This window comes from Chiloscyllium plagiosum, unplaced genomic scaffold, assembly GCF_037043375.1.
Source record: "Chiloscyllium plagiosum isolate Xiang-an unplaced genomic scaffold, Cpla_swu_hap1 HiC_scaffold_10, whole genome shotgun sequence".
Lineage (NCBI taxonomy): Eukaryota > Metazoa > Chordata > Chondrichthyes > Orectolobiformes > Hemiscylliidae > Chiloscyllium > Chiloscyllium plagiosum.
The window spans coordinates 31,650,033-31,677,225 of record NW_028270148.1 but is presented as its reverse complement, the minus strand read 5'-3'; the positions used below and the strand labels follow the sequence as shown (position 1 = coordinate 31,677,225).

At 42.0% G+C, this 27,193-nt stretch overlaps 1 protein-coding gene across 1 annotated transcript in view; it reads left to right on the top strand.

The window, feature by feature from the left end:
- LOC122552714 (calpain-2 catalytic subunit-like) overlaps positions 1–27,193 on the top strand; it is an 81,517-nt gene that overhangs the window by 42,691 nt on the left and 11,633 nt on the right. The window contains exons 7-15 of the mRNA XM_087991256.1: positions 2,329–2,414; positions 7,191–7,265; positions 13,461–13,621; positions 15,477–15,646; positions 16,173–16,184; positions 16,769–16,980; positions 18,256–18,298; positions 19,267–19,326; positions 23,375–23,432. Coding sequence (XP_087847382.1) covers positions 2,329–2,414; positions 7,191–7,265; positions 13,461–13,621; positions 15,477–15,646; positions 16,173–16,184; positions 16,769–16,980; positions 18,256–18,298; positions 19,267–19,326; positions 23,375–23,432 — 877 coding nt within the window. The remainder of the gene's footprint in view (positions 1–2,328; positions 2,415–7,190; positions 7,266–13,460; positions 13,622–15,476; positions 15,647–16,172; positions 16,185–16,768; positions 16,981–18,255; positions 18,299–19,266; positions 19,327–23,374; positions 23,433–27,193) is intronic.

Sequence of the window (27,193 nt, the reverse complement as noted above, 5' to 3'; positions counted from 1 at the left end):
CAGAGTATAACGGGCTCTTGATCAGATGGGCAATGGGCTGAGGAGTGGTAGATGGAGTTTAATTTAGATAAAGGTGAGGTGCTGCATTTTGGGAAAGCAAATCTTAGCAGGACTTATACACTTAATGGTAAGGTCCTAGGGAGTGTTGCTGAACAAAGAGACCTTGGAGTGCAGGTTCATAGTTCCTTGAAAGTACAGTCGCAGGTAGATAGGATAGTGAAGAAGGTATAGATATAGAACATTATACAGTAGTACAGGCCTTTCGGCTCTCGATGTTGCGCCGACCTGTCATACCAATCTGAAGCCCATCTAACCTACACTATTCCATGTACATCCATATGCTTGTCCAATGACGACTGAAATGTACTTAAAGTTGACGAATCTACTACCATTGCAGGCAAAGCATTCAATACCCTTACTACTCTTTGAGCAAAGGAACTACCTCTGACATCTGTCCGAAATCTATTACTCCTCAATGTATGCCCCTTCTTGCTCGCCGTCACCATACTTGGAAAAAGGCTCTCCCTGTCCACTCTGTCTAACCCTCTGATTATCTTATGTCTCTATTAAATCACCTCTCAGATGATCTCTCTGCTCATCTACATTACCAAGAATCTTACCATTAGCCCAGTACTTTGCATTCTGGTTACTCCGACCAAAGTGAATCACCTCACACTTGTCCGCATTAAACTCCATTTGCCACCTCTTAGCCCAGCTCTGCAGCTTATCTATGTCTCTCTGTAACCTACAACATCCTTCGTCACTATCTACAACTCCACTGACCTTAGTTTCATCTGCAAATTTACCAACCCACCCTTCTACGCCCTCTTCCAGGTCATTTATAAAAATGATGAACAGCAGTGGACCCAACACCGACCCTTGCGGTACACCACTAGTAACTGGACTCCAGGATGAACATTTCCCATCAATCAGCACCTTCTGTCTTCTTTCAGCAAGCCAATTACTGATCCAAACTGCTATATCTCCCACAATCCCATTCCTCCGCATTTTGTACAATAGCCTACTGTGGGGAACCTTATCGAACGCCTTGTTTGGTATGCTTTCCTTTATTGGTGAGAGCATTGAGTAAAGGAGTTGGGAAGACATGTTGCGGCTATACAGGACATTGGTTAGGCCAATTTGGAATATTACGTGCAATTCTGGTCTCCTTCCAATTGGAGGGATGTTGTGAAACTTCAAAGAGTTGGAAATAGGTTTACAAGGATGTTGCCAGGGTTGGAGGATTTGAGCTACAAGGATAGGCTAAATAGGCTGGGGCTGTTTTTCCCTGGAGCGTCAAAGGCTGAGTGGTGACCTTATAGAGGTTTACAAAATCATGAGGGGCATTGATAGGATAAATAAACAAGGTATTTTCCCTGGGGTGGGGGAGTCCAGAACTAGAGGGCATAGATTTGGGGTAAGAGGGGAAAGATATAAAAGGGACCTAAGGGGCAACCTTTTCACACAGAGGGTGGTACGTGTATGGAAAGTGCTGCCAGAGGAAGTGGTGGAGGCTGGTACAATTACAGCATTTAAAAGGCATCTGGATGGGTATATGAACAGGAAGGGTTTAGAGGGATGCGGGCCAGGTGGTAGCAAATGGGACTGGATTAGGTTAGGGTATCTGGTTGGCATGGACGAGTTGAACTGAAAAGTCAGTTTTTTTGCTGTACATCTCTACGACTCTATGACTCTGGTCGGTAGATGTATCTGAGACAATATTATGTGGGGACTATGTTGGATACTAGTGCAATCTTTCTTAAATCCAAAAACATTACTCAATTTTGCCAGCTGCCCAAGATTTTCCTCACCCTCAAGGTAAATCCACTTGGCATTCCTGAGAAGGTCAATGCCTTCATGGTGCCAGTAGGGCAGGTATGCACTTCCGGAAATTAACTGAACTCTGCTTGTAAATTGTTTATACTAATCTGTTTGTTCCTGCACTATCCACATGTCTTGAGCTTTCTGTCAATATGTAGAAAAGAACCATTGACCTATTGATGAATGCAAGTTGTTTGTTTCCTGTTAATAGAATAACATTTTACTCTTAACTCAAAATTAAGTGGATCGAAATTAAAATATTCTGCAGTAGCATAAAAATTGCTTTTGTCCATGTTTGTATTATATGGCGATATGGATATGCTTAATCAAAAAATGTCGTAAAACTAATTCAGAATCCTGAAAGATAAATGCTTCATTCAAAAACCTGAAGTAACTGCTTTTCATTTTTTCCTGGTGTACTTCAGATCCAGCTCTGAATATTAATTCCAGAGGCCATAAGTGAATTAGAAACATTATGGGACTGTCCTTGTATTTTAACCCTTACAGGTGAATTATCAAGGTGATGAAGAGCAACTGATCCGGATCAGGAACCCTTGGGGTCAAACGGAATGGACTGGAAGCTGGGGTGATGAGTAGGTTCCTTTCGTTATATACACCCACATTTCTCAATTACTCTCTTGTTGAAATTGTCACAATAAATTTGTCCTTCAGAATTCTACACATATTTAGGCTATGGTACAAAGTCTAACTTGACACTCACAAATGGTCTGTTGACATGGAAGTGTCAACCCTTGTACCATTGCCTAAATACACGTAACATAAACTTTAAAAATCACTCCCTCCCCAGTGACAGGTGCATTGTAGCAACTCTCCAAAGCTCCTTTAACAGCATCTTCTGAGCCTACAGCCTCTGCCACTTAGAAGAACAAGAGCTGACGCACATGGGAGTATGATCGCCTGTACACTCTCCTTCATATCTTTCACCAACGTGATTTCGAACTATGTCGCTATTCCTTCACCAATGTTGGACCAAAATAGAGTCAGAGAGTCATAGAGATGTACAGCATGGAAACAGACCCTTCGGTCCAACCTGTCCATGCCAACCAGATATCCCAACCCAATCTAGTCCCACCTGTCAGCACCTGGCCCATATCCCTATAAACCCTTCCTATTCATATACCCATCCAAATGCCTCTTAAATGTTGCAATTGTACCAGCCTCCACCACATCCTCTGGCAGCTCATTCCATACACGTACCACCCTCTGCGTGAAAAGGTTGCCCCTTAGGTCTCTTTTATGTCTTTCCCCTCTCACCCTAAACTTATGCCCTCTAGTTCTGGACTCCCTGATTCCATGGAAAAGACTTTGTCTATTTATCCTATCCATGCCCCTCATAATTTTGTAAATCTCTATAAGGTCATCCCTCAGCCTCCAACGCTCCAGGGAAAACAGCCCCAGCCTGTTCAACCTCTCCCTGTTGCTCAAATCGTCCAACCCTGGAAACATCCTTGTAAATTTTTTCTGAACACTTTCAAGTTTCACAACATCTTTCCAATAGGAAGGAGACCAGAATTGCATGCAATATTCCAACAGTGGTCTAACCAATGTCCTGAACAGCCGCAACATGACCTCCCAACTCCTGTACTCAATACTCTGACCAATAAAGAAAAGCATACCAAACGCTTTCTTCACTATCCTATCTACCTGCGACTCCACTTTCAAGGAGCTATGAACCTGCACTCCAAGGTCTCTTTGTTTAGCAACACTCCCTATGATCTTACCGTTAAGTGCATAAGTCCTGCTAAGATTTGCTAAGATTTGCTTTCCCAAAATGCAGCACCTCGCATTTATCTGAATTAAACTCCATCTGCCACTTCTCAGCCCATTGGCCCATCTGGTCCAGATCTTGTTGTAATCTGATGCAACCCTCTTCGCTGTCCATTACACCTCCAATTTTGGTGTCATCTGCAAACTTACTAACTGTACCTCTTATGCTCGCATCCAAATCATTTATGTAAATGACAAAAAGTAGAGGGCTCAGCACCGATCCTTGTGGCACTCCACTGGTCACAGGCCTCCAGTCTGAAAACAACCCTCCACCACCACCCTCTGTCTTCTACCTTTGAGCCAGTTCTGTATCCAAATGGCTAGTTCTCCCTGTATTCCATGAGATCTAACCTTGCTAACCAGTCTCCCATGGGGAACCTTGTCGAATGCCTTACTGAAGTCCATATAGATCACATCTACTGCTCTGCCCTCATCAATCTTCTTTGTTATTTCTTCAAAAAACTCAATCAAGTTTGTCAGACATGATTTCCCATGCACAAAGCCATGTTGACTATCCTGAATCAGTCCTTGCCTTTCCAAATACATGTATATCCTGTCCCTCAGGATTCCCTCCAACAACTTGCCCACCACCGAGGTCAGGCTCACCGGTCTGTAATTCCCTGGTTTGTCCTTATCGCCCTTCCTAAACAGTGGCACCACGTTTGCCAACCTCCAGTCTTCCGGCACCTCACCTGTGACTATCGATGATACAAATATCTCAGCAAGAGGCCCAGCAAACACTTCTCTAGCTTCCCACAGAGTTCTCGGGTCCTGGGGATTTATCCACTTTTAACCGTTTCAAGACATCCAGCACTTTCTCCTCTGTAATCTGGACATTTTGCAAGATGTCACCATCTATTTCCCTATACCTTCCATATCCTTTTCCACAGTAAATACTGATGCAAAATATTGATTTAGTATCTCCCCCATTTTCTGTGGCTCCACACAAAGGCCGCATTGCTGATCTTTGAGGGACCCTATTCTCTCCCTCGTTATCCTTTTATCCTTAATATATTTGTAAAAACCCTTTGGATTCTCCTTAATTCTATTTGCCAAAGCTATCTCATGTCCCCGTTTTGCCCTCCTGATTTCCCTCTTAAGTATACTTCTATTTCCTTGAGAACCTTCTAAGGATTCACTTGATCTATCCTGTCTATACCTGACATGCTTCCTTCTTTTTCTTAACCAAACCCTCAATTTCTTTAGTCATCCAGCATTCCCTATCCCTTCCAGCCTTCCCTTTCACCCTGACAGGAATATACTTTCTCTGGATTCTTGTTATCTCATTTCTGAAGGCTTCCCATTTTCCAGCCATCCCTTTACCTGCAAACATCTGTCTCTAATCAGCTTTTGAACATTCTTGCCTAATACCGTCAAAATTGGCCTTTCTCCAATTTAGAACTTCAACTTTTAGATCTGGTCTATCCTTTTCCATCACGATTTTAAAACAAATAAAATTATGGTCGCTGGTCTCAAAGTGCTCCCCCACTGACACTTCAGTCACCTGCCCTGACTTATTTCCCAAGAGTAGCTCAAGTTTTGTACCTTCTCTAGTAGGTACATCCACATACTGAATCAGAAAATTGTCTTGCACACACTTAACACATTCCTCTCCATCTAAACCTTTAACACTATGGCGGTCCCAGTTGATGTTTGGAAAGTTAAAATCCCCTACCATAACTACCCTACTATTCTTACAAATAGCAGAGATCTCCTTACAAGTTTGTTCCTCAATTTCTCTCTGACTATTGGGGGGTCTATAATACAATCCCAATAAGGTGATCATCCCTTTCTTATTTCTTAGTTCCACCCAAACAACTTCCCTGGATGTATTTCCAGGAGTAATTTCCCTCAGCACAGCTGTAATGCTATCCCTTATCAAAAATGCCACTCCCCCTCCTCTCTTGCCTCCCTTTCTATCCTTCCTGTTGCATTTGTATCCTGGAACTTTAAGCTGCCAGTCCTGCCCATCCCTGAGCCATGTTTCTGTAATTGCTATGATATCCCAGTCCCATGTTCCTAATCATGCCCTGAGTTCATCTGCCTTCCCTGTTCGGCCCCTTGCATTGAAATAAATGCAGTTTGATTTATTAGTCCTACCTTGTCCCTGCCTGCCCTGACAGTTTAACTTACTTCTGTTCGACTCACTTCTGTTCTCAGCTGTACCCGTCTCAGATTAATCTCTTTCCTCACTATCTCCTTGAGTCTCACCCCCCCCACCTTACTCGTTTAAATCCTCCCAAGCAGTTCTAGCAAATGTCCCTGCCAGTATATTAGTCCCCTTCCAATTTAGGTGCAAGCCGTCCTTCTTGTACAGGTCACTTCTACCCCAAAAGAGATTCCAATGATCCAAAAATGTGAATCCTTCTCCCATACACCAGCTCCTCAGCCATGCATTCATCTGCTCTATCCTCATATTCCTGCCCTCACTAGCTCGTAGAACTGGGAGTAATCCAGATATTACTACCCTTGAGGACCTCCTTTTTAAATTTCTGCCTAACTCTCTGTAATCTCCCTTCAGAATCTCAACCTTTACTCTTCCTATATCGATCCTGAAACTCCTTTCGTAACAGCATAGTAATTATCACCACATAGACTATACCAGTTCAAGAAGGCAGCTCACCACCACCTTCTCAAGGGTAATTGAGGATGGGCAATAAATATTCAAATCTCATGAATGAATTAAAGAATTTAATGGCTCACTATAACTCATTTAACAGCGACAGAAGAATATGGCAAAGAATATACTTTTATCAGAGCAGCTATCATGTCCATGAAGCATGCTCCTGAAGTCAATGATATTGCATTATCAGGTCAGGAGGGGGGAGCTCCTCTGTACACATGGTAGTTGGCTCTTTGGTTGTTTCATAACTTTTTCATCAAGAAAAGCTAATTTTGAGGAGACAGCCTGAGCTGCATTGGAGACATTAATACATGCGGGGGTTATCAGAGCGACCATCAATCTCAGAACTTCAGTTACTATATTGAAAAGTATCCTAGAACATCAATATAGCTCAAAACTCTGTCTGTGTATGATTATGACAGAAGTAAATACTGATTGTTGGTATGAAACTGGTGTGTAATTTCCTGTATGACTTTATGAATAATGAACTACAACAAACATGTACAAAATCTCTTATTTCATTAAACATCAAAGTGAACTGTTGTTAATCTATTAGTTTCTCACCCTGAGGTTCCCTGAGTGGCTCAATTTACTTTTCCTTCCTCCAGATGCAAAATGGGTGTCTGAATTGTGACAGGGGCTTGGGTTTTGATGTAACATATGAATGAAAAGACATATATTTTCCACCACTTTTTCTAATACTGTGCAATCAAATAAAGAAAACTCTGGCCCTTTAAAAAAATAGTGCATTATGTATAAATCATATGAGTAAATTACATGTAGGACTCCACCATCACCTACATTGTTAGCAAGAGTTTAAGGGTCAAACACACAACAAAACCATATTGGCAGCTGGGCAAATTATGAATCTTGTTGTAATGAAAGCTGATGTGTTTTGCTCCCATTTCATTCCTACAAAATATAACAACGTTTTTTCCAATTGTCCACCTCATTACAGGTCACGTGAGTGGGATTGCATCCCTGGTGAAGAAAGAGATCGGCTGCACGATGAATCAGAAGATGGAGAATTCTGGTAAAGTGAATTCAGATGTCCAAGAGAGCAGATTCAGAAGACAAAAAAGTTTGTTTGTGGGGACTAGTGAAGGACTGTCGAGCTTCTCTCGGTTATGGCAAGAATTTGAACAAAGTTCAGGGAAACAGAAAGATGAGAATTTTAAATTTGTGTTACTGGAGAACTGAGAACTAAGTTAGCTCAGTAAGGATTGGAGTGATAGGGAAGTGGGAAAGAGTAAGGATTTGATACTGGCAGCATTGTTCTGGATTAACTTCAATTTGGAGGGTAGAAGATGGGAGGCTAGCCAGGTGGATAAAAGGATGAAATGAGAGAAAGCAGCAAGTCGCACAGTCTTGCTGATTTGGGTCAAGGCCACAATGGTATGCATTAGTGAGAATTAAACAAGAGCGTTGCAAAAGAATGTACATGGACTTGGGATTCAACATTTACAAGATAGTCACAGAAGGCTAGAAGTTGGAGATTCTAGGTTGCGGAGAGAAAGAGAGAGAGAGGCATTTCTAATGGGATGTAGTTGTCACTGGTTGGGCCAGCATTTATTTCCTATCCCTAATTGCCCTTGAGAAGGTGATCATGAATTGCCTCTGTGATGTTGCAGTTCATTTGTCAAAGGTGGGACATGCCTGAAGAATTGTTTGCATTTTTTTAAAGAGGTGGTTAAACAGTTGACAGACATATGTCAATGGATGTTATTTATATGTTCCTCCAGATGGCATTTTACAAAGTCTCTTAATAGAAACTGTTAATTAAAGCTGAAACCCAGGGAAGTGAAGCAAGATTTTTGACATGGTTAAGAAATTAACTGAGCAGTCGGAGATAGGAATTGTGATAATGAACAGGTGCTCTAATACATCGAATGTGACCTGTGATGTCCCACGGATTGTGTTGGGGCCTAATTTATTCACCACATTTATTAACAACTTAAATTATGGGATAGAAAGCTATCTATCAAAATTTATGGACAGGTGGCATTTTAAGTAATCCAAGTGGGATTGTAATTTTAAAAGAGATACTCGTAGGTTAAGAAAATGGATGTAACTGTTGCAAATGGATTTCAGTGTGGCCCAATGTAAGATATTCTACTTTAGGCTTAAAAAGGACAGAAGAAGGCTCTTTCTAAATAGTGAAAAACTATAAATAGTGGATATCGAAGAAAACTTAGGGACACAAGGGTGAAAATCATTGAAACATCATGAATAGATAGAGTAAGTGAAGTTTTAAAGGCTGGAACACATGGGACTATGCTTCATAAAGCATTTGTCAAACTAAAGCTAGAGCACTGTAAGCAGGTGCCACACCTTGAGAAGTATATACTGGCCTTTGAAGGAATATAGCCTGGATTTATCAGAATGATTCCTGCACTTAAGGATTGTAAATTTTGAAGGAAGATTACACAAACTAGGATTGTATTCCTGGAAGTTAGAAAGTGAAGGGGTGAGTTGATTGATATATTCCAGCTATTAAATGAAACAGATGTGGTAGATAGAGAAGAACTATTTTGCATTTCAGTGTAGAAGGGTGCAGGTGGTGTCATGAAAATCAGAGTTGGACCAGTCAAGGCTGAAGTTTCTACACATACAATAATAGAAATTGCTGCCATGACAGGCAAGAATACAAGAATTAGCTTTAGTGTTATATGTAGTCACATGGGTACAGTGAATATTTTACAAGTTGCCACTTCCTGCGCCATCTTAGGTACCTAGATATAAATTCTTAAATGCAAATTCTTAGGGGAAAATATTAGGAAAATAAAGGAATTAAAAGGTCCAGCAATAAATTAGAAGAGTAGAGAAATAAGAGTTCAAAATAACAATTATTGAGTCATAGAGATGTACAGCACGGAAACAGATGCTTTGGTCTAACTCATCCATGCTGACCAGATGTCCTCAACTAATCCAGTCCTATTTGGCAGCATGTGGCCCATGTTGCTCTAAATCCTTCCTATTCATATACCCATCCAGATGCCTTTTAAATGTTGTAATTGTACCAGCCTCCACCACCTCCTCTGGCAGCTCATTCCATACAATTCCAACCCAGACTGCACCAGGCTTCGCCTCGATGCCTGAAATGCTGGGTCCACATTGAGATCAGGAGTCTGGGTCCCACGCTGAGGCCAGGAGTCTGGGTCCCACACTGAGATCAGGAGTCCGGGTCCCACGCTGAGGCCGGGAGTCCAGGTCCCACGCTAAGATCAGGAGCCTGGGTCCATGCTGAGGCCAGGAGTCCGGGTCCCACGCTGAGGCCAGGAGTCCGGGTCTCACGCTGAGGCCAGGAGTCCGGGTCCCACGCTGAGGCCAGGGGTCCGGGTCCCACGCTGAGGCCAGGAGTCCGGGTCCCACGCTGAGGCCAGGAGTCTGGGACCCCGCTGAGATCAGGAGTCCGGGATCCACGCTGAGGCCGGGAGTCCGGGTCCCACGCTGAGGCCAGGAGTCTGGGACCCCGCTGAGATCAGGAGTCCGGGATCCACGCTGAGGCCAGGAGTCCGGGTCCCACGCTGAGGCCAGGAGTCTGGGACCCCGCTGAGGCCAGGAGTCCGGGTCCCACGCTGAGGCCAGGAGTCCGGGTCCCACGCTGAGGCCAGGAGTCCGGGTCCCACGCTGAGGCCAGGAGTCCGGTCCCACGCTGAGGCCAGGAGTCCGGGTCCCACGCTGAGGCCAGGAGTCCGGGTCCCACGCTGAGGCCAGGAGTCCGGGTCCCACGCTGAGGCCAGGAGTCCGGGTCCCACGCTGAGGCCAGGAGTCCGGGTCCCACGCTGAGGCCAGGAGTCCGGGTCCCACGCTGAGGCCAGGAGTCCGGGTCCCACGCTGAGGCCAGGAGTCCGGGTCCCACGCTGAGGCCAGGAGTCCGGGTCCCACGCTGAGGCCAGGAGTCCGGGTCCCACGCTGAGGCCAGGAGTCCGGGTCCCACGCTGAGGCCAGGAGTCCGGGTCCCACGCTGAGGCCAGGAGTCCGGGTCCCACGCTGAGGCCAGGAGTCCGGGTCCCACGCTGAGGCCAGGAGTCCGGGTCCCACGCTGAGGCCAGGAGTCCGGGTCCCACGCTGAGGCCAGGAGTCTGGGACCCCGCTGAGATCAGGAGTCCGAGTCCACACTGAGATCAGGAGTCCGGGTCCCACGCTGAGATCAGGAGTCCGGGTCCCACGCTGAGGCCAGGAGTCTGGGACCCCGCTGAGATCAGGAGTCCGAGTCCACACTGAGATCAGGAGTCCGGGTCCCACGCTGAGATCAGGAGTGCGGGTCCACGCTGAGGCCAGGAGTCCGGGTCCCACGCTGAGGCCGGGAGTCCGGGTCCCTCGCTGAGGCCGGGAGTCCGGGTCCCTCGCTGAGGCCGGGAGTCCGGGTCCCTCGCTGAGGCCGGGAGTCCGGGTCCCACGCTGAGGCCGGGAGTCCGGGTCCCACGCTGAGGCCGGGAGTCCGGAATCCACGCTGAGGCCGGGAGTCCGGGTCCCACGCTGAGATCCGAAGTCCGGGTTCCACACTGAGGCCGGGAGTCCGGGTCCCCGCTGAGGCCGGGAGTCCGGGTCCCCGCTGAGGCCGGGAGTCTGGGTCCCCGCTGAGGCCGGGAGTCTGGGTCCATGCTGATGCTGGGAGACCAGTCCACGCTGAGGCCGGGAGTCCGATCAATTGTTACTTTGAAAATGGGAGTTGAATAGATTTTTGTTAACCAAAGTTATTAAGCTGTACGGGGCAAAGGAGTTGGGTTGTGGATCAATACTTTATTGGATAGCGGAACAGGCCAGAGATGCTAAATAATCTATTTGCAATGAAAAAGCGCGGATTTGAATTGTATGCGAAAGTATTCCAAGTCTGTTCATCTTGGACTTCAGGATGTGAAGGTGAAACCCCTATCTTACATGGAGACCAACACATTATCTGTGGTTGCAAGAGTGATACGGATGGTATTGAGTTATTGGATAAGATCTGGATTCCTAACAAGTCTCTTCCGCCTCTAATTGCCTCTGCCTATCCTCCACCCAATTCCACCTCACCCCATTCCCTATTTCCTTCAGTGTCCATTCTTATGGGGTTTTTCATCTTGATTTACATAATAAATACTTTAAGTGAGGAAAGGTTGGATGATATAGGAAAGCAGAACATTTTATAAGTTCAAATTCACAAAATTTTAAATGAGGTACTTCAGCTGTTAAGGTGATAGTTAAAAACAAATAACCAAAAGGTTTGGTCGCATGGAATCCAGAGAGAGCTGGCAAATTGGATACACAATTGGCTTAATGGTAGGAAGCAGAGGGTAATAGTGGAAGGATGCCTTTTGGACTGGACACTTGTGACTAGTGGTGTGTCTCAGGAGTTGGTGCTGGGCCCATTGCTATTTGTTATCTATATCAATGATTTGGATAAGAATGTACAAGACATGATTAGTAAGTTTGCTGATGACACTAAAATAGGTGGTACTGGGGACAGTGAGGGACATTATCAGAAACTGCAGCAGGATCTTGATCAGCTGGGGAAGTGGGCCAAGAAACAGCAAATATAGATAAGTGTGAAGTGTCGCATTTTGGAAAGTCAAGACAGGGTAGGTGTTTCATGGTGAATGTAGGGCCTTAAGGAGTGTAATGGAGCAGAGGGACCTTGGAGTTCAGGTGCACGGTTATCTGAAAGTGGAGTCACAGGCAGACAGGGCAGTGAAGAAAGCTTTTGGCACACTGACCTTCATCAGTCAGGGCACTGATTATAGAATTGGGAAGTTATGTTGCAGTTGTACAGGGCATTGGTGAGGCTACACTTGGAGTATTGTGTTCAGTTTTGGTCACCTTGCTATAGGAAGGATGTTATTAAACTGGGAAGAGTGCAGAACCCATTTACAAGGATGTTGCCAGGACTCAAGAGTCTGAGTTATAGGGAGAGGTTGGATAGGCTAGGGCTTCTTTCTTTAGAGCATGGGAGACTGAGGAGGAATCTTATAGAAGTGTATAAGATCATGAGAGGCACGGATAGGATGAGTGCACTCAGTTTTCTTTCCCCAGGGTTGGAGAATTAAGGGCATCAGTTTAAGGTAAGAGGGGAAAGAATAAACCTGAGGGGCTACGTTTTTTACACAGAAGGTGGTACGCATATGGAATGAGCTGCCAGCAGAAGTGGTTGAGGTGGCTACATTAACAAACATTTAAGACGCATTTGGGCAAATACATGAATAGGAAAAGTTTACAAGGATATGGGTTAAGTGCAGGGAAATGGCGTTAGTGTGGATGGACATTTTGGTCAGCATGGACCAGTTTGGGCCGAAGGGCCTGTCTCTGTGCTGTAGGACTCCATGACTCTAAAAGACTGCTATAGACTAATGAAATATAAAATCCCAAGAGGTAATAATTATCCCTGTCTAAAATCTTAGCGTCAGATTTCTGTATGGACTACTGAGTCTTCAGGTTAGGAAGGATAATAAGAGTTGAGAGAGCATTCAATGCTGTTTCATCAGGAGGCTGTCTAGTATGAGGAACCATAGCAATTCAATAAAAAATGTTTAAAATTATGATTATTTAAGGAGTAAATTGAAGCAAATGCCTTCCAATAATTAAGAACTTTAGAAGAGACTATAGTACAAGAAGAAAACTGAACAATTTAGAATGATGAATAAAAAAAACACTCAACAGAGGACTACTGAGGCTTTGAACTGCTGTAATGTTGGTGGCTCAGATAGAAACCATGTCAACATTAAAGGAACAGAAACAGAAATTGATGGAAAATCTCAGCAGATCTGGCAGTATCTGTGAAAGAAATCAGAGTTAACATTTCAGGTCCAGTGATTTTTCTTCAGAGTTCTGAAGAAGGGTTATTGGCCCCAAAGCATTAAATCTGATTTCTATCCACATATACTGCCAGACCTGCTATGTTTTTCCAGCAATTTCTGTTTCTCTTTCTGATTATCAGCACCTGCAGTTCTTCTGGGTTTTTTTTTGTTCAACATTGAAGGATATTATTAAAATAAGGGGAATAAAAAGATATAGGAATAGAAGAAAGGCTGACCTTAAAGGTAGGACTAATACTACTGGGTACACACCCAATTGGAGTAGGATTTTGAAATGCCTGTTTTATATTGTAATTCCTATGTAGATATAATTCTAATTTGATTAAAGACAGAAGTGAAGGAAAACTATTTGTTGAAGATAGTTAGGTGTTTTTTGGTCCACATTTCTCTGTAAATTTTTGTCGGCTCTGCCCTCATTCCCAATCTCCTTCCAGGATGTCATTTACTGACTTTCTCCGAAATTTCTCCCGAGTGGAAATATGCAACCTTACTCCTGACACCCTTAGCAGTGACACAGTTCACAAATGGAGCATGACGACATTTAATGGGAGTTGGAGGGCTGGATCTACTGCAGGAGGATGTCGAAATTACCCAAGTATGAAATTTCAATTTCTCTCTCTCACCCATGGCACTGTCTTTTCTGTTCAATCTATCACATTAAGCAACTTAATAAATGAACGAAGATCATATTGGCACTCAGTTAAGTGAACATCAACAGGCTTTATTAAATATAATTGTGTTTACATCAGAGAGAATAGGAGAGAACATCTGAGACCTTACACAGTCTGCTTCAGGTTCCATCATGTTCTACTCCGTTATGACATTACTGCTGACATAATCGCTAATCTTGCATCTTCTCCACCTATGCAGTTTATTAACATGCAGTTTGACAAGAGATTCTTTTGACTTTGCACTGAAGATACTTCAGTAACAAGAAAGTTTAATTTTCCTTGAGTGGCTGCTCCTTCAAGATCAGATATTACTGCTTTACATCTTCCTTCTTTGCCAAATCTGTACTGATCAGTCTATAGTATTACAGTTCAATATATTTTTCAAATAGCTTTATGATCTCTTGTATCCACCTTTCCACTAGTAATTACAACATTTTCATACAAATAACCAAATTCTATCAAAATCTAATGTTACTTTCCTTTACATATTCTGTTTTTTTTCGTTTTTTTTAATTTGGGTGCCTATTTGCACACTGTAGGGATTCTAATATAAAGTGTGATTAATACCTGTGGTAAAATATAATATTATATATGTTATTTGTCTGTTTCTAAACAGTAATAAACAAGCCATCTGTTTTGACCTGCGAGAATAATGTGCATGGTGTTATGATCTCAACTGGTGTTGTTACTGGACAAATCCGATCCCTGATTGAAATCTGGCTTGATAGATCATAGTTTGATTTCTGCTGTTTTAACAAAATTGTCTTTCACTGTAACATGCAATACAATGGATTTAAGTTTAACAATAAAACAGAAGTTTATTGCAGAAAAACAAGATATAATAGAGTAAACCAAACTATTTACATATAATGCAAATGTAGAGGTTTCAAAATAGGTAGTAAAATACAATCCATTAATACCCACAGCATCCTTTTACAGTACTCACGGCGGTTAAAATTTCCTTCTCTATCACATCTATAGCGTTTAACATAACTGATGCTTCAATTCCTGGTCCTGAGAATCTGATATCCTCTTCCTTGAATCTTCGTTCAACTGACCTTAAACTTTCTCAGCTTCAACTAACCCCCTTCAGGACCTTCAACAGACATTTCTGGAACTTCGAAGTCAAGCATGTAACCTATTTCTTAACAGCTTGAAACTGTCTCCCTTTTTCAGGAGAAACTGTTTTACACATCCAGCTTCAACTAAGGTTTCTACAAACTCAAACCAGAAGGACTTGGCAAGATTTGGGCATTTCCCCTAAACCAACAATAAAAAAAGCACAAAGCCTGATCCTTCTAAATGAAACCTTATGAACAACAATCTCTTTTCTCTGTTGACTAGTTAAAACTTTCCCAATGTAAATAAATTCTCATTAATCTGCAGGAACTATACCTGTCTCTTTTTATTTAAACAAACTATAGCCTCAGAAAGCCTTACAAATTAATCATTTAACTCCTTCATACACACAGACCAAATCCCACATGTCACTAGCAGTGTTCTTTCTAAGCTTGTGAATGCATGCAGCCACTCTGATACTCTGTACACAGCATTCAGCATTGGCACATTGATTGCAGTACTGACCTCCAGTTCTGGAAGTCTCAGCCATGCACTGACCTTGTCCCACACAGCCAGTAAGAACATTAGAGGGAATGCTGGTCATCAGTTCAAGATCCAAACTCTAAAATAAATGATGCTATATAAATCTCACACACTACATCACAAGCAGCATCAATTACTGAAAGACTGATCTTGCTCAGAACTGGTTTCCATTTATAGGAACATTTTGGACAAATCCTCAATTTAAAATCCAGCTGGATGAAGCAGATGATGATCCTACAGATGACGATGATAAATGTAGCTTTCTGGTTGGTGTGATTCAAAAGAATCGTAGAAAGCAAAGAAAAATGGGTGAAGACATGCATACCATAGGCTTCGCTATCTATGAGGTAGGTTTAAGGAGCTTCATTACTTGTTTTGATCATGTAAAATAAGTTAACAGGTAAAAAATAAGTAACAGTTCCTGTCATGCTGATTTACATATGGCTTTTCAGACATTTGGTGAAAAGAAATAGAAATCAATATTATAAACCTAATGTTGCAGATCATTGAGACTGTCAAGACAGTACTTCACTGAAATATTATCTTTCCCTTAGTTAGAAGTTGGGACAGTCTCTGCAGAGTATATGGCTCTGTCTTCACACTCTCTTGTATGAAAATATTGGCAGCCACCAATGCAAATCTTCTTAGATTGCTCTGTACCAAAGCTTTATCACCATAAAATCTCATTTTGGGGCACAGACATTATTAGTTCTGTCATTACAGAATTTGTGAAATGTTCGTATAAGTTTAATTGTTGGTATCCGCACTTAAACACATGACTTCAGTTCAGCTCAAAAATTTTTAAACTTTGCATAAATTGTAAATGCCTTATAAAACCCTTTGGACTTATGTTCTTCTTTCTTAACTTCACAGGTCCCTGACGAGGTGCGTATAAATAAGATCCGGATTACAACATTAATTAGATTTTTAGAAGACGGTAGTATTTTCATAGCTTTTAATATTGCACTGAATATCATCCAATTAATCTTCAAGCAAAAAAAGAACAAAGCCTGCAGATGTTGGAAGTCAGAAACACAAGCAGAAAATGCTGGGAAAACTCAGCTGATCCGGCAACGTCTGCGGAGAGAAAGCAACATTTACATTTTGGGTTCAGTGACCCTTCTTCAGAAGTGAAGAAGTTGAACTCCTAGAATTTCTTTTCACAACAGACAGTTATATTTTGGGAGAGTATCCTCCTGGTACAGTGGATCACCTTATTGATCTGATCAGTATATACATTTACTTCTTGTCTGATTTTTCTTTTCCCTTTGATTATCCTGACCAAAACCACATGCTGAAGAAGAGTTTTAACAGTGAAGTCAGTGCAGAGCTGGAATATATTCTGTTTATTTGTTGCTTTCCTGATAACAGCGCTAAGATTGCAAATATACAGAAAGATTGTGATAACATTTCAAAAGTATGGCAAAATCAGAAACAAGTTAATGTCATTTTCTTTTGTTTATCCATAGTATAAAGATCAAACTAATATTCAGCTGAGGAGAGATTTTTTCATGACGCATGCAGCCAGTGCAAGATCAGAAACCTTCATCAATCTGCGAGAAGTCATGAACCGTCTTGCTCTTGAACCTGGACAGTATCTCATTGTACCATCCACTTTTGAGCCACATAAGAATGGAGATTTTGCAATTCGTGTGTTTACAGAGAAACAAACTGATCTACAGTGAGTATAAACAACACAAACTCAGATATGAGCAAATGCTGTGAAAGGCCATGATACTTTTAAAGCAAGCATTCTCAGTCAAGCGTGTCTAGGACTGTCAAAAGCTGCTGCCAGTCATCAGTTATGACATTTATGGAAATACGGTGAAAACTCACTACATTTATGATGTTGGATCAAGACCAAATCTCTGTCCTCTTGGTCTCTTCTCCATGAAATTAAATGACGTGTGTTAATAATATGTGGAGAGTTTAGAGAAGCTGCAATTGCATTTTTAGCGTAAAATAGTTTAAGGGATGTTTTAATGTTCAAAGCTTGGGTGGGTTTTGATATAGTCATGGGGAAAAAACATTTTTTGCTGGCAGAAAGGTCAGCACACAAATGACAAAGTTTTTAGACAATTGGCAAAGGAACCAGATGGGAGACAAAGTTTCTTTTTATGCAGTGAGCTATTACGTTATCATCTGGAATATGTAATGCCTGAAGTAAAAGCAGAAACAGATTCAGCAGTATCTTTTCTCTCAAAATTGGAAATGTACTTGAAAGGGAAAGTTTTCATGGCTGTGAGGGAAGAGCTGAGGTAGAACTAATTGGATGTCTTTTTGAATGAGCGTCCTTTTGTGCCATTTGATTATAAGTAATATTATGATTAATTTCCCAGCATTCATCCTTCAGAAGAAAATAGTTCTATATGAAAACTCTGCACATGTTCTGCAAACCATTTTTCTACTTTTTGTCTGAATTTAAGATTCCAAGTCGGTGCATAGAAAAATACTTTAATTCTATCCTAAACATATATAAATTCCATGCAAATAATTAATTTGGTCTTCACAAAAATATGTTGGAAGCATTAAATCAACCTCTCCCAATCTCTATGGTCTGCAATTGGTAAAATCTGAACCATGCAGGTGAGGAAGGTGCCAGTTTTGATTTCTGGTCTATGTTAGTCATTCTCAACCAGGAGGCACGATACTTTATCTCTATCCCACAGTAGAGTAAGCTTGGCAAGGTTTCCCTCTTGATTGCTGTCTTGAGTCCTGTGTTAGAAAGACTGCGTACTAATCTAATGAGGGATTGAGCTCGTTTATGATGCACATCATGGTAAAATAACCTGGAGGCAGTAGCTAGCCAGACAGGCCCATGAAGAATATCCCAACATGTGTCAATGCATTTCATTCAGAAATGGGATTCTATACATTTAATTGCAATGTACTCAGGATATATGGAACACAGCTGAAATATTCATTGCAAGTAATATGCATCGTCTTTCTATTACAGAGTCATAGATGTTGAGGTTGATGCAAAACTGGAAGATGAAGAGGTATGTGTGACTATAATTGTCTTTTTTTCAGGTGTTATAGGATCAGTTGTGATTGTTTGTCCTCAATGTCAAAAACATCGTTATGAAATACCACCATTTCTCCTAACTCTTACTAACATTCTCGCTGTCCTGACTGGTATAAAATCTGACATCTATAAGGCCACCTATTTCCTGATTTTTTTTATAGGGTCCTTCTGCCTCTGTAAATGCCTGGCTGCTGGTTTGTGCCATGTAACTACTTGAACTTAGTGTCTGGGTACTGTCTGCTGCCACTCTGAATGCTAAGAATCCCAACAGGTTTATAAGATGACTGATTGAAGGGTGGGGTACAATTGGAGAACTAGATAGAATAGCCTGAAGAGGGAAGTTTGATTCAAAAAAATCTGTAAAGGTCATGATCAAAATTTATTTTACTTTAGTCAGACTGCAACTTGAGTTCTGTCAACTATAATCTCCAGGGCACATGAGGAATGTTGGACTTAGACCCACACTCATTACTTTGTGCAGTGGTACACTGGAACAGATTTTCTGTTTGATCACAGTTTGATATTTTGGTCCCCAAGGATACGTTAAACAGTGACATAGCTGTTTGTTGTTCTGTGCTTCCTTGAAGACTAGTTGAAGCTGTCAGTGGCCATTACAGGGCGCAGCTCTTCACTCCATCTGCTGAGAATTATTAGTGAACTGGCTGGCTTCCCTTACAGAGTAATGACACTGATAAATGGAACCGAGACTCTTCTCTTGCCCTTTGGTTTTGGTTAGGATAGTATATTAATATTTCTGCGCTGGTATTGTATGCTGTTAATACTATGTATCATTCAAAAATACTAGTATGTGAGCTTTTCCATGTTAAATGAGACTGATTCCTGGAAATGAAATGTTTATAGTATTGCCTTATCAATAATTTTTTCTAGTTATTTATGGTTATATGTGCATGTAATTCAATTCTTCTTCAATAATTCCTAAAGGTTGATGAAGACGACATTAGCGAGAGCTTTGAGACTTTGTTTGAACATTTAGCAGGACAGGTGAGAAATTTACATTCACTACTAGAGTTATTCCACATGTCTTTTGAAACTTTACTCTTGTGCTTGCCATTATTCTATTATTTTAATGTTGCCTGTTCTCAAGTAAATTGAGATAAAATATGGACAGTAACTTTACTACCTGGATTACTCTACAGGGAGCTGACATAGCCACGGTAAGCTCAGTGGTGGCCTCCTGTGCTGTGAAAAGTCACTGCCAATAAAATAACAGTGAGCCAGCTAAATATACTTAGCTCTTACCACAGAATCAGAGAGATGTACAACATGGAAACTGACCCTTTGGTCCAACTCGTCCATGCTGACCAGATATCTTAGATAAATCTAGTCCCATTTTCCAGCACTTGGCCCATTTTCCTCTAAACCTTTCCTATTCATATACCCATCCAGATGCCTTTTAAATGTTGTAATTGTGCCAGTCTCCACCACTTCCCCTGACAGCTCATACCATATACACACCACCCTCTGCATTAAAAAGTTGCCCCTTAGGTCCCTTTTATATCTTTCCCTTCTCACCTTAAACCTATGCCCTCTAGTTTTTGACTCCCCCACCCTGGGGAATAGACCTTGTCTATTTAACCTATCCATGCCCCTCATGATTTTATAAACCTCTATAAGGTCACCCCTCAGCCTCCGACGCTCCAGGCCACAGCTGTTCACTTTATACATTAATGATCTGGATGAAGGAACTGGGGGCATTCTGGTGAAGTTTGCCGATGATACGAAGTTAGGTGGACAGGCTGGTAGTACTGAGGAGGTGGAGAGGCTGCAGAAAGATTTAGACAGTTTAGCACAGTGATCCAGGAAATGGATGATGAAATTCAATGTGAGCAAATGCGAGGTCTTGCATGTTGGAAAAAAGAATACAGGCATGGATTATTTTATAAACAGTGAGAAAATTCATAAAGCCAAAGTACAAAGTGAAAGGGAGTGCTAGTCCAGGAATATAAAAGTGGTGATGTGCTTCTGAGGCTTTATAAAGCTTTGGTTAGGCCCCATTTAGAATATTATGTCCAATTTTGGGCCCCACACCTCAGGAAGGACATACTGGCACTGGAGCGTGTTCAGTGGAGATTCACATGGATGATCCCCGGTACGGAAGGCCTAACATACGATGACTCGCCGAGGATCCTGGGATTGTATTCATTATAGTTTAGAAGGTTGAGGAGAGATCTAATAGAAACTTACAAGATAATGCACGGCTTATAAAGGGTGGACATTGGGAATTTGTTTTCGTCAGGCGGGGAGACTAGGACCCATGGGCACAGCCTTAGATCGGATATGAGAAGACATTTCTTCAGCCAGAGAGTGGTGGGCCCGTGGAATTCATTGTCACAGAGCACAGGTGAGGCCGGGACGTTAAATGTCTTCAAGGCAGAGATTAATAAATTCTTAATCTCACAAGGAAGTAAGGGCTACGGTGAGAGTGCAGGTAAGTAGAGTTGAAATGCCCATCGGCCACGATTAAATGGCAGCGTGGACTCAATGGGCCAAATGACCTTACTACCACTCCTATGTCCTATGGTCTTATTAACTGGAAAAGTCCTGCCCTGATTTGCATCTCCAAAATGCAGCACCTCACATTTAGCTAAATGAAATTCCATATGTCTCTCCTTGGCCCATTGGCTCATCTGATCATGATCCCACTGTACTCTGAGATAACCTTCTTCACTATCCACTACACCTTCAATTTTGGTGTCATCTGCAAATTTGTGAACTATACCTCCTATGTTCACATCCAAATCATTTATATAAATGACAAAAAGCAGTGGACCCACCATAAATCCACGTGGCACATCACTGGTCACAGGCCTCAAATCTGAAAAGCAACCCTGCACCACCACTCTCTGTCTTCTACCTTCAAGTCAGTTCAGTATCCAAATAGCTAGGTAGGTCTCCCTGTATTCCATGTGATCTAACCTTGCAAACCGGTCTACTATGAGGAACCTTATCGAATGCCTTACTGAAGTCCATATAGATCATGTCCACTGCTCTGCCCTCATCAATCCTCTGTTGCTTCTTCAAAAAAGTTAGTGAGACCTGATTTCCCATGCACAAAGCCTATCCCTAATCAGTCCTTGCCTTTACAAATACATATAAATTCTGTCCCTCAGGATTCCCAACCAATATCTTTGAATGATCCTGTTTTCATTATCTCTTTGCTCTCTTAAGCTCTTCCTGTTATTTTACTACCAAAGCTATATTACCCTCTTAAAGTTTTCAAACCATTTTATTAGTGAAAATACAAACAGCTAAGCTAATATATTTTGGACCATCATAGACATGACTGAGTGAAATTCACACATATGCCTGCAACATTATTTGAGAAGACATCATTGCCTAAGACCCACATGTAAGATGCATCCTGAGATTGACAGAAAATATTTAATTTATTGTGTGCTGATTCCAGAGTGCCAAGTGCATCAGAAAATATGAACATCCATTCCCCACACTCATAACTTCATGAAGTTTACATTGCACGCTTGCCTTCATTGCTCAGTCCTTTGAGTGTAGAAGTTGAGATGTCATGATGAGGTTCTGCAGGACATTGGTAAAGGACTCTTCTAGAATATTGTGCCCAGTTCTGGTTGCCCAGTAATAAGAAGCTGGAGAGGATTCAAAAGAGTTTTTGAATGGATGTTGCCTGATATGGAAGGTTTGAGTTATAAAGAAATGCTGGATAGGCTGGGACTTTATTCACTGGAGTGTAGGAGGTTGAGAAGTGACCTGATAGAAGTTTCTAAAATAGTGGAGTTCATGGTAGTTGTCTTTTCTGTAGGATGATGGATTTCAAGACTTGGAAGCACATTTTTAAGGTGAGAGGAGAGAGATTTAAAAACAACTTAATGGGCAAATTTATTTCATAGAGAGTGGTTCATGTATGGAATGAACTTCCTGAGGAACTGGTGGATAAGCACACATTTGGATAAGTACATGAATAGGAAAGGTTTGGAGGGAAATGCACTAGGAGCAGGCAGGTGGGACTAGTTTAGTTTGGGATTATGTTCAGCTTGGACTGGTTGGACTGAAGAGTCTGTTTCGATGCTGTATGACTATGACTATGACTCTATGATTAAATATAAAGGTGGCAAACCAAAAATAAACACATTTGAAAGGCAAAAAAAAATTAGATAGCAGATCATCAATCCACAATTATTCAAATATGAAACAATTTGTTTAAGTGTATTGCAACTAGATGTAAAGAGGTATGTCAGTAGCAGGAATTTACTGGTTAGCTTGAGGGGTTAGATCAAAATTAAGCTTTTAAAAGAAGTGTAAATAAATTGTACAGGAAAAAGCGCAAAATATTCCAGTATGAATTGAAATGGCAAGGGCCATAGGATAGTCAAAGAAGGTGAATGGCTACATAGGGATAAGAGAGGGCATCTTGAATTTCAGAATAATGGGACAGCAGAAATATTCAAGTAGTTCATCAGATCTTGTAATAATGGAACAGGATTGGCAGATTGCCTGAGGGTGCTTTCAAAGAGCCATTACTAATATTAAATATCGATTGGGAAAATGAAATTCATTCATTGTGTTTTAATATCAAAAAGTCCCCAAATTGGATATTTCCCAAAAAGAATAAAAAAAAAATAAGAACTGTGCCAAAGAATTCAAGGAAAAAAATTTGTTACGGCTATGTTCAAGAAAGAAGAAAAGGATAAGACAGGAATTATAGGGATTATCACCTCTATAAGCATTACCTTTGAAATGGTAAATCTTCCACTATTTAACTAATTGGAAACATGATGACATGGATTCAGGATTGTTATTAAAAGAATACAGGGAATATTAATAGAATTGTTTTGAAACAAGTAGAACTAAGGGGTGCTGGGGCAGTGACTGTGACATCAATTGAAAAGAAGTTAGTTAATTATTTGAAAAAAACATGAAAAATATTCAACCCATTATTTTCGTCCACTTGGAAGTAAACATTAGGTTGGTATTACCTGATTTGTTTGAATTTGGGCTGCTTTCCTGCGAAGGGTATGGCACTTGAATTCTGATTTTTTTTTTCTTTCAAAATCAGGATGCAGAAATTTCTTGCTTTGAGCTACAAAGAATACTGAACAGAATTGTGTCTAACCGTAAGTAAAGAAGCATACTACATAAATTTATACCAGTAAATCTGTGCTGATAGATGAATCGAGTTGTTGTAACATAATGCTAACCACGTGCATTCCCCTGATGCTATGGAAGAAAGAACTGAACACTCCTGGTCAGAAAGTCTACTTGCTGATGAGACCAAACATGGACAGATTTGGGGGAAGATTGGAAACAGTTGATGATCTATCACTTGAAGATTGGATTGAGGATGGACAGACAGCTAGTAGTGATGTCCAGTGGCCTCAAAGTGAGCGAGCAGACAGGGTTCAGGGGGGAGCATCTGGATGGGAAAGCCTGTTGGGATATACTGGGAAGTGGTATGGTTGTTCAAAGAAGACTGCAGTGGGGTTTCAGGTACTGACAATGGATTGTGGAACATCAAAAGCCTGACATAGTTAAAGAAGAGCACAAACAACTAAACTGAGGATCTGGACTCTGTATCCCTGGAACTGGTAAAGTTGTTAGACTGTGGTGTCCTCATGGATCCCTCCTTAAAGTTTGTGAGAAGATTTGTAGCTCGGGTGCTTGTTGTTGTGGTTCTGTTCGACGAGCTGGGAATTTATGTTGCAGATGTCTCATCCCCTGTCTAGGTGACATCCTCAGTGCTTGGGAGCCTCCTGTGAAGCACTTCTATGATCTTTCCTCCGGCATTTGTAGTGGTTTGAATCTGCCACTTCCGGTTGTCAGTTCCAGCTGTCCGTTGCTGTGGTCGGTATATTGGGTCCAGGTCGATGTGCTTATTGATTGAATCTTGGATGAGTGCCATGCCTCTAGGAATTCCCTGGCTGTTCTCCGTTTGGCTTGTCCTATAATAGTAGTGTTGACCCAGTCGAATTCATGTTGCTTGTCATCTGTGTGTGTGGCTACTAAGGATAGCTGGTCGTGTCGTTTCGTGGCTAGTTGGTGTTCATGGATGCGGATCGTTAGCTGTCTTCCTGTTTGTCCTATGTAGTGTTTTGTGCAGTCCTTGCATGGGATTTTGTATACTACGTTGGTTTTGCTCATGCTGGGTATCGGGTCCTTCGTTCTGGTGAGTTGTTGTCTGAGAGTGGCTGTTGGTTTGTGTGCTGTTATGAGTCCTAGTGGTCGCAGTAGTCTGGCTGTCAGTTCGGAGATGCTCTTGATGTGTGGTAGTGTGGCTAGTCCTTTGGGTTGCGGCATGTCCTCATTCCGTTGTCTTTCCCTTAGGCCTCTGTTGATGAAATTGCGCGGGTATCCGTTTTTGGCGAATACATTGTATAGGTGTTCTTCTTCCTCTTTTTGCAGTTCTGGTGTACTGCAGTGTGTTGTGGCCCTTTTGAATAGTGTCTTGATGCAACTTCTTTTGTGTGTGTTGGGGTGGTTGCTTTCGTAGTTCAGGACTTGGTCTGTGTGTGTGGCTTTCCTGTATACCTTTGTGGTGAATTCTCAGACAACAACTCACCAGAACGAAGGACCCGATACCCAGCATGAGCAAAACAAATATGTGGGATCACATCATTCAGACTGTAACAGGTCAAACGTCTTTGACCTTGCACCATGCACTCAAGGTCCATCTGCCTTTACAAGACCTGAGAACTGTCTCAGTTGCAGAGAATCAGGCTGTTCTTTTACCTGTCCTTGGTTACGCAGGTTTCCAACTTCCTTTTATACTGGAAGCAGTCACCAGTTTCCATGGCCTTGGAATGGTGCTATCACAGGTTCAAGGACAGAAATTGTGATTATCACTTATACCTGTCAGAGTCTCAAGCCAAACAAAAAGAATATGGAGAATTACTCCAGCATGAAACCTAGCCCATCTTGAAGTAAGTGGTTCCCAGAAGCTCAGAGACATTGTGATTGGTGCAGAATGTGAAGTGTTCACAGCAAAACAAAATCCTTTTGAAATGTCAGCCAAGTTTGGACGAGAGACCCAATGGGCCACTGCACTTGTTCAGTTATCAATTTATCACAAAGCTGGTCACTTTTTTTCTAAAAGCTGTTCCTTTTCTCAAGGATACTGTGTCGTTGATTATTTTCAGAGGGGTCGTAGGCGGGTCAGGCTCCGATCAGACTGGTTTGGTACAGAGGTGAAAAGGATTTTGAGAGGCCTTTTGTTTATATGTAAATAGATGAAATTTAAAGCCAAAGTGGTCATGATTTAGAAGTGATCTATATAATGAAAGGGGAGTGGTCAGCTCTCTAGCTGAGCAGTTCACTCCAGAACTAGTTGGGACTTCATCAGTGGACAGTGTGAACAGCCTCTCTCTCTCTCTCTGTCCTTTTATCTTCAATCTGTAAACATCTGTTCCTTTCTTTTACTGTATTTTAAGGAGGTTTGCTTTTTGGGACTGTTGTGTATATTCAGAACAGCATAATTAAGTCTAGTTTGGATGGACTGAGTTCTGCAGGGGTTCTTTATTCTGTACTTGGTGTTTCATTGTGTAATTTTGTGAATAAAGTTTTGTCAGTTTTAACACCTGCTAGTCAACCTAGCTAACTCACTCCAGGTAATTTTCACTGTACGCTTACCAAAACAAATTGCAAAGTTATGGTCTGGGCTGCCTGCTTAAGAATGTTTTAGTGGTCTGGCCTTGTCCAGTATCGGCCAGGCAAAAATAACACAAATGCAGATGGCCTTAGTTGGAAGACTGACCATGGGAGCAAACCCATGCCTGCCCAAGTGAAAGGGGCTGTGGCCCAGCCTGTGCCAATGCCCAAATCAAATGCAGCATTCCGACACTGATACTCTTATTACATGCAGTTGATGATTCATCACAGTTTCACTGGTGCACTTACGAATGAGAGCTAAATCAGGTTCAGACAGGTAAAGACAGGTATGTATTCACCTTTGCCATCTATTTTGCAAGAGGTCTTCAGACAGCTTCAGCTGATTCATGTGGGCGTCAGAAGATTGCGTCATTGGTGGAAGGCCCGGCATCCACCTAACTCAGAGGTAATCTCTAAGAGGTAATTCCAGTCAGGAATGGAAACTATTGCGGTGTTGGAGGAGGATCAGGGAGAAGGGTGGAGTCATCTATTGGCTAACTTATGATAAGTAGAGAGAGAGAGACAGATGGGCAACTCATCCTTCCCAATGGCCTCAAGCATCAATTGTTGTTCACAGTTCGTGATCAAGCAAGATACCAAATGACTAAAAAGCTGACTGCCCTGAGCGGATGGCAGTGTTGCTGGCCCGGAATGACTTCTGACATGAATAACTGGCATCAAAATTAAGAGAGGTACAATTTGGCCAAAGCAGGGAAGCAACTTCAACGCAGCATGGGATCGCTGGTCCTTGCAATGGATTTTGTGGTCCTCAACACTAGTAATAACATGATTGAATGCATTCTCGGCCTCATGGATGCCTTCACCAAGTTCACACAGGCCATTCCCACTCCTGACCAAAAGGTCTCAATTAAAGCTGGAATTTTATATATGCTTGATTTCTCCTTTATTGTGTTAGATTCACAGTGATCAGGATGCAACTTCAAAAGCAAGATCCTACACAAACTTTGCAAGGTCAATGATATTGCCAAGAGCTGCACTCCTTGCCCTCAGTCCTATCACTAAGAGGGGATGGACCATTTGTTTACCTTGCCTCCTGAGTGGAAACAAAAATAGTGCAAGTACTACCCTAGAGGCTAGTTTATGCTTACAACAGAACCTCACATCATTCAAAGGCTATTCTCCATTCTTTGGACAAGACCTAATCCTTCCTCACTACTGTAGCTGATGGGGATGGTCAGGTCAATGGGTGGATAGCCAAGCATGACACGAAGGT